This window comes from Manis pentadactyla, chromosome 12 (genome assembly GCF_030020395.1).
Source record: "Manis pentadactyla isolate mManPen7 chromosome 12, mManPen7.hap1, whole genome shotgun sequence".
Taxonomy (NCBI): Eukaryota; Metazoa; Chordata; class Mammalia; order Pholidota; family Manidae; genus Manis; species Manis pentadactyla.
The window spans coordinates 44609405-44624633 of NC_080030.1; the positions used below are offsets into that span (position 1 = coordinate 44609405).

General features: G+C 44.4%; 1 protein-coding gene across 5 annotated transcripts in view; it reads right to left on the reverse strand.

The window, feature by feature from the left end:
• SASH1 (SAM and SH3 domain containing 1) overlaps window positions 1–15229 on the reverse strand; it is a 180310-nt gene that overhangs the window by 8941 nt on the left and 156140 nt on the right. For 4 of the 5 annotated variants that reach the window (XM_057489115.1, XM_057489116.1, XM_057489117.1 and 1 more), the window contains 6 exons: window positions 14398–14541; window positions 11660–11795; window positions 10665–10834; window positions 9712–9921; window positions 8712–8862; window positions 3678–3791 (listed from right to left, as the gene is read on the reverse strand). In XM_057489115.1, the coding sequence (XP_057345098.1) occupies window positions 3678–3791; window positions 8712–8862; window positions 9712–9921; window positions 10665–10834; window positions 11660–11795; window positions 14398–14541 (925 nt within the window). Of the gene's footprint in view, window positions 1–3672; window positions 3792–8711; window positions 8863–9711; window positions 9922–10664; window positions 10835–11659; window positions 11796–14397; window positions 14542–15229 lie in introns of all 5 variants that reach the window. The other variant, XM_036906907.2, reaches the window with a different exon arrangement.

Sequence of the window (15229 nt, forward strand, 5' to 3'; positions counted from 1 at the left end):
CATCTGGCTCTTTAGCAAGTGCCCCGGGACTCTTTGGAGTACATAAAAGTCAGCCAGTTGTATCTGCAAACCCTTTACCAATTCAGAACAGTTTGGAGGAGAATCAAGTTCCTGACAATGTTGGGATGTGGAAAGGTTATTCACAGAGGACCTACAAGAGGACTTTGATATTTCTGGAACAGAGGAGTCACTGACCCCAAGGAGGATCTGAATCTCATCTTGACTGAGGCTGTTGTAACATGGGGTTTTGGGAGAACAACGATCTTCCCAAACTGATAAAACACTCTCAGTGGCAGGGCTCTTGGGCTGAATTTAGCAGTCCCCAACATGCTCATCAGAACTATGATTTGGGTGAGCTGGGAAGGCACCTTGGGGCACCCCTGGCAGTGAATGCTTTGAGTCAAGCAGTACAGGCTGGTGCCTGGACCTGACACTGAGCGCCTCCTTCAAGTCTGCACCCCACCCATGTGCTTGCCTCACTAATCCTGGATTTGGTGCCCACAGTGGCTCTCAAACTATTTTTCAAAATCACGATCTGTAGTGACAAACACATCTTACACTCATCATCCAGTATATATAGACACAAACACAACTGAAACAAAGGTTACAAGTAACCTTACCTTGGAATGCACCCTAATCTTGTCTGTCTTACAAAACTGCTTTTCGTGACCCTCTCAACTGCTTTCAGTCTATAAATGAATTGCAACCTAAAGTTTAAAACGCTTTGCCTTGGTAGGTACCCAATTATTTTTTTAACACACGGGCCACTGGATGGGATTCCAATGGCAGCTAAAAACTATCAATGCATTTTTCACGATGGCCTTTATGTGTTCAACGGGAAGAGAGGAGAACCCTTCACTGCTCTCTTTCATCTTGCTGTAATGGGAGTTTTGGGGGTCACAACAGGAAATAGAGCCACACTTGGTAACACTGAGTGCACCTGATCCCTCTTCTGTCTGAGACAAGGAAGCTTTCTGAAATTTCCTATTGACTGCTTCCTGACTGCTATGGCAGGGAAGCAACAGACAAGACAGGTGGTCTTCAAACTGCCCTCTCCCTCAGTAATTGCTCAGCACTCAGGCCGTGGAGGGGAAGCATTTAAGATACCGCTGTTCTTGTGACCCTGATGGATGGTCTACCTGGTAAACTGTTTTCCTTATGGACTTAATAGTTCCCAACAGATTGTTGTTTTTTATTGCAAAAAAGAGAGACATAGGAGGCATGCAATTTGGGTTTTACAGCTTCAGGTATTTGAGATGGAATTTATTTACCTCACACAGCAGTCCAGAGGAACAGACAGTGGAAGCTAACTACAGATTAGGGTGGTGAAGAGGTCAGAAAGAAAAAGATTATCGCTGAGTTCACAATGTAATAGAATCAGTCTTTTCCAGAAAATTGTACTTTTGAAATCAGGACTTTTCAGAGCAGAAATATCCTTTCCAATGAAGCTTCATTTATAAAAAACAGATCAAAGCTGAGGTGTGGGGGTGGCTCAAGGAAAAAGCCCAGGCCCCACAGCACTAAAGCCCCTAAGGCTTCTGAGGCATGCAGGACTCCACCATTCTGGCTAAAATCCAGGGCTTTAGGCAGCATGAGCTCCTGAACCAGGAGGCAAGGGCTGCATAAGCAGCACTGGCTCCTTTAAACACACGGTGCGTTTGTTTCTACATTCCATGACAACACTTTCCTAGAGAGAGCCAGAACAGAATCACGTAGCTTGGCTTAATATTTGAATAAAGCCAAGGTGTTCTTAACTGCTGAGTGGACAAAGCAGAGAAGATGAAGGGGAAGAAAAGCCAAATCTATTTTGAAAACGTGTTACTTTTATAGTGCTTTTAGTTTGAATTGTGGAGTTCAGCAATTTCATATCTTTGCTGTGTGCTTTTATGCTGCTTTTCAAAGTGAAATTTATGGTTGATCCCATTATTTCAAGACCTGTTTACTGAATATCTTCTATGTGCATATATAACATATGTTATATGCAGAAGATACATTACAAATAATAAGCCACTGATTCTAATTGAATTCATCATTTAGAGTAGGTATGGAACTCAATACTCCAAACTAAGGGCAAAAACGTATTCTATTCTCTAACAACTTCCAGTAACCAGACAACGGGCAGGGCTGGCCCAGTGACATGATGTTTGGGGGCCCTAACACTGAGGCCCCAGTCAAGCTCACTCTGGGAGAAGGAAATACCATATTAGATGTAGTTGTGTTCTGTCTACCGGTCTGAAGTTTTGAGATTTTTTTGAAAAAATAAAAAATGTAACATTTTATTCATGTACCCTTTTTTATTCAGAGATCTAGTTTCCACAAAAATGAAGCTTCCATAAACATAAAGCCATTCTTTTCACTTTATTTTAATATGAAACTCGGTATTTTCATTCCAGAATCTTTGACATACTACTGCCAGAATCTATCTTTCCCGCTTCACTGGGCAGTGTCTGAACATTAAGGGCTCCCCCTGCTCAGGCATGTATGCAAGAAGAAAAATTGAGGTGAGGGATGATGCTGGTTCTGAAGGAACCCAGCCTTCAAGTCCTGTCTTTGCACCGTGTTCTCAGAGGGAGCCCTCAGGTCCTCAAATTGAAATGAGACTCTCGTGTATGACAGTCCCAAGACCTGGGATATTCTTGCTCCTAAGAATAAATGAGCGGATAAATAGACAAAGAGGCCTTCCATGGCATACGTTCCCTTTCTCCTTATTTAAAAACAGGCCCACCTATTTTAATCTAATCCATGGTTTCTGAAGGAATTTATTCTAACAAATACCAACTAAAATCCTTTCTGGCTTAAAGCTCAATGAAGTCTACATATCACTGGCTGATGTGTGATGACACTAAGTAGTTAAGAGTATGGACTTGAAAATGTGTATGGTTTTGGAAAATGAGGTCTAAAATATTTGTCTCCCATCGACTGAAAGTCTATTATGAACTAGAGAAGTGCCAGGTGAGAAACAGCCTCTAAAGGAAAAGAGCAAGGACTTCGGTCATTATTTAATCTCTCTGAGCTTTCAAGTCTTCATTTATACAATACGCACTGCAGGGCTTGAAGGATGAGTAGTAACTGCATATGTAAGCATGTAGCCCACTGCCCAATTCACAATGTTTAATAAATGCTGGGTATAAGTAACATATAATTATTTTGTTTAATTCTCAGAACAACCTATGAAAGAGAAACTCATCCTAACAATTTCAGCAGTAAAGGGGCTCAAAGACATGAAGTAATTTATGAGCTGAACATAAATGCTCTCTTCAGGGTTCAAGTCCCAGATCTCCTCACTCTGAAGCTGTGACTCTGCATGATCCACACCCGGGAGCTAAGACTCTAAGAGCTCCAGGACAATGGGAAGTTCCGAGTCCCTTTCTGTGACACACGTTAAGTCGTAAACTCTCTATTTATGTGCTAAAGGGGATGGGAGAATAATAGATGAAGGGACCACTGTATTCATTTATCAAATGTATCAGCTGCCTAGGTTCTTAAGAGATGTTCATCCTTCCTAAGGATCTTAATTAAGCACCAATAACCCTGGAATAGTTCCTCCCCCACTGCCAGGATTCCCCAAAGCACGGCTCAGGCTGAGGAAGACAGACAGTCATGAGCCAAAGCAGAGATGTCAAGAAAGGACCCAAGTGACGCTAAGAGGCACTCGTGATGACCTGTGCTGACCTTACCATTTTCCAGGTTCTCGCTGCTTTCGTAGCATCCCGAGTCCCGTGGAGAGCATCCACTCAGGCCCTGGCTGTCCACAAGCAGCTTCTCCTGGGATCCTGACTGGTCGCTGTTACCTGGAGAGGGTGAACACACAAGCATGCAATCGTAAGGGGAATGAAAAGCCGGGGTTGCAAAATCAACCAAATCCAGACTTTATCTTCAGTTACCGCCGTATGTGTTTAAGCCTTGGACTTCTGGAAGAGAATTATTCTAAAGTAAATGAGATAAAGATGAATGAGTGTGATCAGAATGTTTTTCTTCTCACATGAAGTAATTCAGAGAGAGCACGGAGTTGACATACATCGACACCTTTGAAGTTACCGAAGATGACTCTGGCCTCAGGCTTACCAAGGAGAGAAGAAATTCAGAGCCCTGTGCCTACAGTGGGGGAAGAGCAATCACAGCCTGAGGGGTGATCCTTCCAAGTAGACAGAAAGAGTGGACATGCCCCTTTCACAAGGAGGTGTTAGATCACATGCTTTTTAGAGATCTGTGAAGATGTGTGTTTCAAGTTATTTGTTACCAGCTTCCCAAATTTGGAAGCTAATGTTAAAAGCAATTGTCAAACGAAATACTGAATTCTGTTACCATTCAGGAGCATTCTTAGGCCTTTGTGACATGTGTGGGCTCTTGTATTACTTTGGACCAGCATTTCTCCTCCTTGTACGCCAGTGATAGGACAGGGTGAGCTCAGCAAGGCCTCCGACTTGGACACTAAGTAACGAATACCCCAGAGGTGGGTGACTGAACAGAATGTTCTCATTCTATGGGACCCTTCTAAAGAGAAGCATCAGCTGTTCCTGTAGACAGCAAGTTTGCCCAGCATACATCTCCTGAGATTGAAATCCCATGGGCCTCCACCACCCCGGGGGTGCCACTGCACATTCTATGAAGAGGGCACGTGTGGCCATTCACGGGATCGAGGTGATGCATTTCTGTATTACTGTGTAAAGTGCTTGGTCACATAAAACAGAAACCAAGAAAACATTTTCTATACCAAATAACTAGCTGCGAGATGAATGGCTTTAATTTATTTTCCTTTCTCTTCACTTTCCCTGCCCCTACAACGTACACACAGAAAAATCAGTAAGCCAGAAATTTGATACCTTTTCTCAATGCATTAAAAAAATGAAATTGTGGGCAGGCAGAGGGCTGCCACTCCACATCCGGGCCAGCTGTCCTGTTGTCCACTCACTACTTCCTGTCTCTGTTTCCCACATGGAAGGCATTTTATAACACACATCATGGCTAATCATGCCAGAGTAAGCCCTTAAAAGAGAACCTCAAACTAAGTGCTATTTTTAAAATGATTATGAAAAATTAACCACTTGGAAACAAAAGAGCAAATCCTTTCCCTTCCCCTGCACAAAAACTGGAACATTCTAGAGTGACGTCCTCATCACTAAGGATGTGGAAGAGTCTGTGGATTTGGAGTGGCCTTTGTCCTAGCCTAGAATGTTATTTTGGAAAATGGTACTTATAAAATGTGGGCTTTGCCCGGGAAGGGGAATCGATGCAGTCTGTCCTCGGCGAGACAGTTCAGCGACCATGAACAGACGCCAAAGTACTGCCCAGTGGGAACGAAGCAGAAAACAAGTCCCCTGCCACTGCGTGGAAACACAGACTGTCTGTGTCCTTGCGGCTGTCAGCCTCACCGGACATGGCAGGGTACCTGAACTGATTATGGGGAATGAGGGATCCCTCACATTGCCTGGAAACCAGTTCAACTTATAAAATCACCAGGCATTATTAAGGGGCTACAGTCACTGTCTTCCTAAAAGGTCCAGTCAGCAGTTATGTAGCAGGGAACCAACTATCAAGCTTAACAAAATTTCCTAACACTGACAGCCTGTGTTTCCCAAGTGACTCACTGTCCTTCATTAGGGGGAATGAAAAGGTAGGCTGCCTATTAGAGGTACTGTGGATTCAAGGCCATATTTTTTCCCTGCATTAATGCCCCAGGTAACAAAGGACAAGAAAGAAGGTGAGTTAGAACCATGCAAATTCTCACAAATAAGAGCAGAGGACTGGGTTGTGGGGCTGAAACCCCATTTAGGCCAAAACCTCAAATGGGGATTGGGCCTGACGGGCACCTGCTTTGGCTAAAGTTCTCCCCTCCTCCTGTTCTACACGTGTACACACACACACACACACACACACACACACACACACGAAGAATATGCTCCTATCATGAATGAGAAAGCCAGACGGGCACCTGCTTTGGCTAAAGTTTTCCCCTCCTCCTGTTCTACACGTGTACACACACACACACACACACACACACACACACACACACACACACGAAGAATATGCTCCTATCATGAATGAGAAAGCCAGACGGGCACCTGCTTTGGCTAAAGTTTTCCCCTCCTCCTGTTCTACACGTGTACACACACACACACACACACACACACACACACACACACACACACACGAAGAATATGCTCCTATCATGAATGAGAAAGCCAGACGGGCACCTGCTTTGGCTAAAGTTTTCCCCTCCTCCTGTTCTACACGTGTACACACACACACACACACACACACACACACACACACACACACACACACGAAGAATATGCTCCTATCATGAATGAGAAAGCCAGACGGGCACCTGCTTTGGCTAAAGTTCTCCCCTCCTCCTGTTCTACACGTGTACGTACACACACACACACACACACACACACACACGAAGAATATGCTCCTATCATGAATGAGAAAGCCAGACTTCAAAAGGTGCTTGTACACGAGGACACATGCCCTCTTCTGGAGAGCAGCTGCCAGGAAGGAAGACAGAAAGGGAATGGGATTCTCCGAGAGCAGACCTATCAATGGGCTTGTCACACTCTTTTCTTTAAAAAATAAGGAGTAAAGCTAATCTGGCAAAATGTTAACTTCAGCTGGATTTAGGAAGTAGATATGTGGATTTGCTTTATTTTTCTGCCTATCTTAAATAGGTGCTAAATAAAATTTTTGTAAAAAATTTCTTAAAAGAGAGGTTTCATTTGGCCGAGGACAGTGGATTTGAGATGAGTGTGAGGAACTGCTATCGGCCACTGAGTCTTTCCCAGATGGAGCCTTGCATGAAGGCTGGCCTTTGCCACGCATGGACGCAATGAGAGGGGTGACTGCCATCGAGCAATGCTCGAGATGTGCTTCTTGCTCCTGCAGGAGGCTAAGCTAGAAAACTTGCAATATCTCTAAGTTCTCAAGAGATCTCTGAATCTGTCTGGTGTATAGAAATTTAGTTTGACAAGTCTACTGTGTTCTTCTCAGTTATCATTTAATCAGAAAGATAACTCCTTAAACACAATGAATGAGTGGCACGGAATGAAATCTTATAATCCTAGGAAATTCTGGGCCCAGCTCCTCGGCACTCATCAGTACTCCAGAGCCCCTGAAGCTTTTGTTTTAGAACCAATACAAGGCAGTGCTGCTTGTGTATCAGGAACGTGCTAAACAGGGCACAACACAGATCCCAGATGAGACTTACGAAGAGGCAAAGAGCCCTCCTTAGCCTCCTGAGTGTGCATTACGATGGGCAAAGTTTCCCTCCTACAAAACATCCCTTGGTGCAAATCTCAGGCTGTGACCTCAGGAGGGACACCAAGTCTGAGCCAATGCGGCACAACAGACACTAAGCACGGATCTTCTCAGCCTCAGGACTCAGCCCCTCCTACATTCTGATGCTAAAGGGAACATAATGAATAGGATTTATGACCCAGTTGTTCTCAGTGGCTGGGGAAGAGCACATGAGCTATTTGATAAAGCAGGTGTAGTCTAGGAAACTCGATGATTTACTATCAATGGGAATTAATAGAGCTGGTTGGCCACGCCAGGCGCTGGGCCATGCTCTTTTACAGAGCCTGACCACAGACCCCCAAGAGACACCTCCAGCACTAACAAGACCTGGTTTTAAAGTGACGCTAACCAAGAAACCCAATTCCCTCCACATCTCTCCCTTATGGCACTGTGTTGACGTAAGGTTTGGACGTCTACTTGAGGGCATGTGGTCCTCTATATTATCAGTTAATTTAGAGGGAGGACCTATTAAGCAGACGTGAATCTGACTATATAACACACTGGCTGCCATGTCTCTTGGGCGGATACATTTAGTGATGTACATTTTTTTTCCCCACCATTACCCATGGCTTTGGTATGACTTTTAGCAATAGAAATGCTATTAGCTATTGAAGCAGAGCACTCGAAAGAAAATGCACTTGAATTCAATAAATGGAAGGGTACTCCCTTCGTGATGAGTAATTTCAGGAATATTTTTGATGTCAGACTGAAGAATAAAGACCAAGATAAGACTGGGTTAATGGAGCAAATACAGTGTATTCAAGTAGACTATATAAAAGCCCTGAGCTTACTGAATTCTATTCATGGGCTATAAAGATGAGCTAACATTTTGGCTGAGAATCTGCAATATGGAGTTCTCTGCTCTACACAGTCACTTCAGACATTTTGCCCTTAAATGGAAGCTGATGAATTTCACTTATTCATTAATCAATCTATTCAAAAGAAAAAAAAACACAAAACCCCTCCTCATGTGATTTGAGAAGAAATTAACCCTTGGCTGAGCAAGACGCATCCCGTTTTTCAGAGGGCTTTGTGCTCAGGTGTTCCACTGACCTGCTGAAAGCTACACATCCCGACAGCACCTAAGGTGGCGGCATCTGCTACTTCCTAAGGAAACTACACTTCAATTCTCAGTCACTTAGACCAGCAATTGCCTCACCTGTTACCTAGAAACATAGCAGGAAAGGCCCCAGGAGTGGGTTTCTTTTGTTACCACATTAATAGGAAGGTCTATGCTGGCACTGCATGTCATCGTGCTGTCTGACATGATACAAAGCTGACGCTGGCCGTGGAAAAAGCAGGACCAAAGCAGTTGATGCCAGGGACCCATGTCTATGCCGGCAGCTTCCGGGAGGCCTCTGGTGACCAAGGCATACAGCCTAATGGCGAACAGTGCTGTGCCGGGAGGGACTTACTGTCATATTCCTGTAACAGCTCCACTGCTGTCAGGAGCACAGCTCTGTGTTCCGGGTCCCTGATATTCAACTCATCCAAGTCTTCCTCCTCTAGGAGCTTGAAGGTGTCCAAATCTTCATACCCATTGAACAGGAAAGTGGGCATGTGTTCCTGTGGGGGAGAAGGCAGAAGTGAGTCAGCAGGCCCAGACATGACACGTGACCGACAACCAGCCTCAAACCCCGAAACTCTTTCCATATTCATTTTTATGCTAATTGAAAGATTTGTATTATTTGCAATCTAGTCTATACCTTCCCATCCTACAGCTTAGTAGGCAGTCAGGGCATTTCATTAATCATGGGTTAAGATGATGCACATTGTAGGCTGAGATGGACTCCCCTGGCTTGTATTTTAATTGTACGCTTGCTATGAGCTTATGTCTTTAATGCCACACAGCGCACAGTGGAGGAGACTGTTCTTTCATTTACAGAGCTGCTGATGAGCTCAGAAAGCCCTGTGACTTCTTCGGGAGCACAAGGATTTTGCAAGGAGGAAACAATCTACCATGGCAGCCCCACCCCACTAGATGCTGGAACTCATGGTGGGAGAGCGGTGGGAGAGGTAAATCCTCAGGGACTCTATGGCGCTGAGTGACTGGGGCTCCAGGGGTTTGCGCTTATAGCCCATCCTGGTAGCAGCTTGCAGCTCACAGCTTTTTTTTTTTGGTATCATTAATGTACAGTTACATGAGCAACATTATGGTTCAGCTCACAGCTTTTTGAAAGTTGCTCTTGGAGCCAGCAGCAAATTTTGATCTGGACTTGGGCTCCCACACAGAGGTCAATGGCAGCATCCGAATACTTACTGTAACTCTTTCTAAATTATAATGGATACTCATCAGAGCAGGGGGCCACCCTTGCTGAATGACGCAGATCACCCCCAGCCTTCCCTGAAAGGGCCCTGCGGCTTAGTTTAGGAGAAAGAGCAGGCAACGTGGGACCAGAACAGGAAGGAACTGACTTTCAGGTTGATCCTGTCAAGGAGATCCTCCACGGATTTGGGCTGGGGTGGTCTTCCTTTTCTCCTCCTCCTGGTGGGCCGCCTGGGCTTCTCCTCCTCCTCATTTAGCACATCCACGTAGATGAATTTGAATGTGCCAACCTTGTTGTTCAACAGGCCCATCCAGGTGCCCATGGGCGGTTTGCTGATTATATCGATGATGTCTCCTTTCTGTGGCCCAGGAAACAAGAACTTTCCGTCATGTTCCTAAGCATGAACTGTGAATCACTCAGATGTATTAATCATGCAGGTATGAAAACACCGTGAGGTCAAGAGCCAGGGTTCCACAGTCACCTTACAGGACTGGCAGGTTGGCAGACAGCCAGGTGGAGCCCTCCCGACTAGGCCGGATTCCATGCAGGCCCAGGTCTCCCACCCTCTTCCCTTGCACTACGGGAAGAAGACGGCCTGGCCTGCAGGGTCTCCCAGTGCTTGTGGCTGGGTGGGCGCCTGGCTCTCTGAATGCCCTGCCACCATTCAGAGCTCCCACTTCTCACAGACAGCATCTCCCACTAAATGCCAGCAGCAGTCCCTGTCCTATAACCGCTTCCTACATTTTGTGGAACTCTGCCCATCCTGTATAAAAATTACTGTTCACACAGAGAAGACAGTCAGGTTTCTTCAGCTGGAGAAAGAACAGCCGGAGGGTGGAGGAGGGCAACAGGAATTCTAGGGGGAAGCTGAGGTTGGAGGTCAGCGTCGGGGTTGGAGTAGTGATGACAGAGACCTAACTCACCTGTCCCAAATGCTAGGTGGCTCTCGTTTTATTTTTTGCCACAGAGGAGATCAGTTTACCAAGCAAGGCTGCCAAGACGTCGGCCCAAATGTTAAGACGGCCCAGCATTCAACAGCAAGAAGAGCAAAACACCTCTTAAAGTAATGAAGAGCCCGGGTCTGAGGCCAGGCAGACATACCTTGAGCTTGAGCGAGTCTGTGTCGTAGGGACTGGGCGTGAAGTCGGTGTGCACCCTGGCACGCCCACAGAAGGGGCCCCGGTAGGGAGGCTCCTCATCGTCCCCATCTTCCGACTTGACACTCTCCCTGTTGCTGGTCGAGGAATCAGTGGTACTCACTGTTTGACCACCTGTACAGGAAAACAGGGAGAACAGGGTAAATGCAGATTTACCACACAGCAAAGTTGGGAGGCACTAAACTTACTGCAGATTAGGAAACTAAGGGCCAGGGGAGGGACACCATGAGTCAACCCTCTTTCACGACCAGAGCAGCAATGGGTTATGAGGCCAGGCGAGGGTCTGAGTTTTCTGACTGTCATTGCTACGCAGGCCCCTAACTGGACAGGGCACTCCAGCAACTGACAGGACCCAGGAATCCAGGTAATACAGAGACTCCCCCCACCCCCCAGTGGAGGACACATGAGCCCACAGCCCTCATGACCTCTCATCTGTTAGGCATACTATTTCTACCCCATTTCACAGAAGAGGACACTCAGCGAGGCTAGGCAACCTGCCCGAGGCCAACCGCTTTGGCAGGTGGTGGGTTTGAACTTGGTCTCCTCCGCACACCACTGGGTCAACGCTACCACTGACCCTGGTGTGGCTGAACAGTATCTGTTATCAGGACGTTTGTAATTCTTCTCTCTTCCCCAAACTTTTACTGTCTTGGTCATCTTAATAAGCCTTTCCCCTTGATTTATTCCCCTCCAGGACCCCTCAGAGGGGCTTTCCCTATCTTCTCCAATCACAATTCATCAACCCATCTTGTGCCAAGACTGCACATTTACTACTAAATAAAAACGACTCTAGGTCCAGATATTTTGCAGGTCTGTCCTTCTAATAGCACCCTAAGGGTAGGAACTGGGTCTTATTTATCTTTAAATCGCCTGAACTTCATGCTCAGTAAGTCTGATCTTGACTCCAAAGGCAATCATCTAAGTACAAACGTGACATACTCATGGAGCTCTGCCCACTCAGTGAGCTCCGCAGACTCTCTACAGAACCTCCGGCTTTGAGCTTGGGCTTGTCCGTGTGCTCGCTGTCAGGCTGTGAGGGTGGAGGGGGGCCAGGCATTCCATCAAGGCCCGAGTCCTGAAATGGGTTTCAACGACATTCAGTTTCATGAGAGTGCACAGGTATCGTTTTACTATTCACAAATGTACTATTCACAAATACTATTCACTATTTACTATTACAAGTCAGCCCTCAACTAAGTCAATCAAATGCATCTTTACACCCCAATTTGATTCTATATCCGTATTTTCCTCTTTTTTATCTATATCCTTGCTTCATTTTCAAGTTGTGGCTCATGAAACTGTTAATTAAGCTCTCAAAAATAATTTCTGCATGTGCAAATAGATGTAAGTGAAATCTCTGAGCAAAGTTTATCTACCTCTTAGACAAAACATTTCATTGAAGGCATAATTTCAGCACATTTCACAGTCCAGAAATAAAGATGGACTTCAAATGCAGGTCAAGTATAACACACTAGCAAAGTAACGTGTGGAAGTCCTATCAGAGAACACTTAATCTATTTGAAGAGAAACATTTATACTTAAAAAATAAGTATAAAAACAAAGGCCAGATTCTTATGTTTCTATCTATACAAATTATTGAAATTAGCTAGTGAAATACCAACTTTGGACCCAGATAATATGGCAAAATATTGTTTTTTCTGTCTCTAATAAAATTTCCATGTCACGCTATGGTTTTAGCTTCTTTTACTTCTTTGATGTGCTGTTAGTTAAAAGCTATGGAGTCCCTTTCATACCTGAAGTCTGATATTAATGTCTCCACAGACCATTTCACATTCGGGGTTGCTATATCTCATTAATTTGGCAGCCCGTCATTTGCACACATAAGTATAGCACACTCATTTGATTAGTGGTGCTATATGGATAGACAATATCACACTTCAGAAAGTATGAGGTCAGAATAGTTTACTTGCCCAAATAGGACCCTCTCTGGCATGTTACACAGCCATGTGCGCATAGAACCATCTAAACAAAACCTGTTATTTGCATCAAGTCAAATCATCAGAAGGGCTTTGACACAATTCTGCAGAACCTGCAAACCTTTAAGGGCACCAGTAATAGCAGCTTCTGATCCCAAGTACATTTATGCTTTACCTTTAAAGAAAGTGAGCAAACAACCTCAAAACCATCTATGAGCAGAGGTGCCACTATTGGGAAAGTCACTGACACTGCAAAGTATGAATTCCTGAATATTTTCATCCCTCCTTTCTGAATCAAAAATAAGTCATCTTTCCAATTAAAATATTTTTAATGCTTCTGGAAACACACATTTTGAAAAACAATGATATGAAATAATAAAACTCTGATATCCTATGTTCTCAAATGCTTTTACAGATTATTCAGTCATCACCTATTTACTGATTGCCTAGAAGAACAGGTACTATTCTGGGTGCTGGGCATACAGCAGGAACGGAGTAGACAAAATCCTTACCATGTTAGTCTGGTGTTATTTACTAAAAGGTTAAAGAAACCTGAAAACCTTGAAACATCACTTTTCTCTCTCTAAAAAGCATTATAATGATCAATTATTCCTTCTTTTTATTTATGTGAAATGACTGCTTAAAAAAACAGAACTAAGAATACAAGATTGCTATATATATTACAGAAAAAGGTTCACAATGACTTTAAAGTTCTAATCATGACCTATTAACCAGTTGTGACTACCAGAAATGTCCCCAGTCATTGCCCTGGGGTAGGAGGTAGGGGGGCAGCCATGAGAACCAGGGTAACACACTGAAGGTGCTGTGCAGGCCCCGGGCTAGCTGGTGTCAGTGACTGAGATGGGGATGGCTTGGTTTTTAGCCCACTATGTCCACTAGAGGGCAGCAGCTGAGCAAAAATGCCTGCTTTCCCAGTCTCATTTAATAGCTAAAGTGGCGTTACCTTGGTATTTCAAGTAGACAAATAGCTCACACACAGGTACTTCAACAGACTACAAAATTAATAGAGGTGCCAGAGGGGAGGGTTTTGAAAATCTAATGGCTAAAAACCATCTGAAGGCCCAGCTCTCAAACGTATTTTATTTCCTCCACCTATACAATTAAGACAGAAACTGGTTGTGTTTCTACGATGAAACTATGTAACTGGAGGGGACTGATTCTGTGATCTCCTGATGGCTACAGATGAGGCCAGTCAGTGAAAACACTCCCTGCAGAAACATTACAGATTACATCGAATTTCTATAGCCAGGAAGTACTTTCTGGGTTTTCTTCTCTCAGAGTTGCTATATGCTTATAGAACAACTTAGGCTACATTTGAAAAGTCGGCTAAGAAATTTTGAGCATCTTTTTTTTTTTTTACGTTTGATTTTGGTGACATCCAGTTTGTGGCAAGTGGATACTTTAGAAAATAAAATGCTTCGTGTTGAAATGCTTAGTTTACTGCACCAAAGAGTAATCACTTCTTCACATGTCTTTTTTCTCACCCTTACCTACAAGGCAGGGCCTCTGTTTTGTATTCCCAGTACCAAGCATGGTGCTAGAACCACCCAAAGTGCTTGGTAATTGTCTGCTGAATCGAATGTTTGTTGACATAAACTAAGCATGGTCCTGGAGCCTGATTAATGCCAATGAATGTATTTAGCACCATATGCAATCTCAGACTGACCATCCTTGGCTTTCCTGCTTGTCAGGAAGAACCAAGGCTCAGCAGTTTCATACCTGCTCAGACACAGAGCTACTGTATTTTTTAGACATTCTCTTCCTCATTGTCTCTTTCACTGACTTAACCTTTTTGCCAAGAGAGATGCGAGAGGCAGTAGGTGATTTGATTACTTCTTTGTACACAAAATCTCCTTCTTTACCCTGCAAAACAAAATGTTACAAGTACCTTTAATCACGGGAAACAAAGCCCAGGAACAGGTTTTATTATTCAAACCATTCATGTTCTACCTCTCAGAAAAATACTGGCATCAGTGTTGTGCTACTTATCTTTTTTGATTAAAAACTAGAAGCTACTCATGAAGTGACTTTTATTTTTGTTTCAAATGCAATGTGAGTCACTTTTTATTTTACTTAATCTTGGTACATTCTTCTCCTAGTATACTTTTCCCGCCATTTTAGAAACCCAAAGGAACTGCATTTGATCACTAAAGAGTGATTTCGATGAACCAATGTTCACATAATCCCAGCAGTGGGGAAGAAGAGGACAATACTCCAGAATCACCCTAGGAAAGTGGTGAGAACAAAATGCAAATCTCAGTCATTATCTCCGTCCAACATCTGAGGAATCTGGTTTGCTATGGACCCAAGGAGACTGGGTTCATTCCAGGGCACCCCAGCTCAGAAAGACCTCGGCTTAGTACAGGGTTATATACTTGGCCTATGGTAAGACTGGTTTTGCAGAAATGCTGCCACGTGTTCTTGGAACCCAAATCAGAGGGCTCCACCCTGTCGCACTACCTGTGGGTAGCAGGCGAGTGAACTTACGACTAGTGGGAACAAGCACATGCACGCAAATGGCTAAGACCGTGGGAGCCAAGCTCGCCTGGGT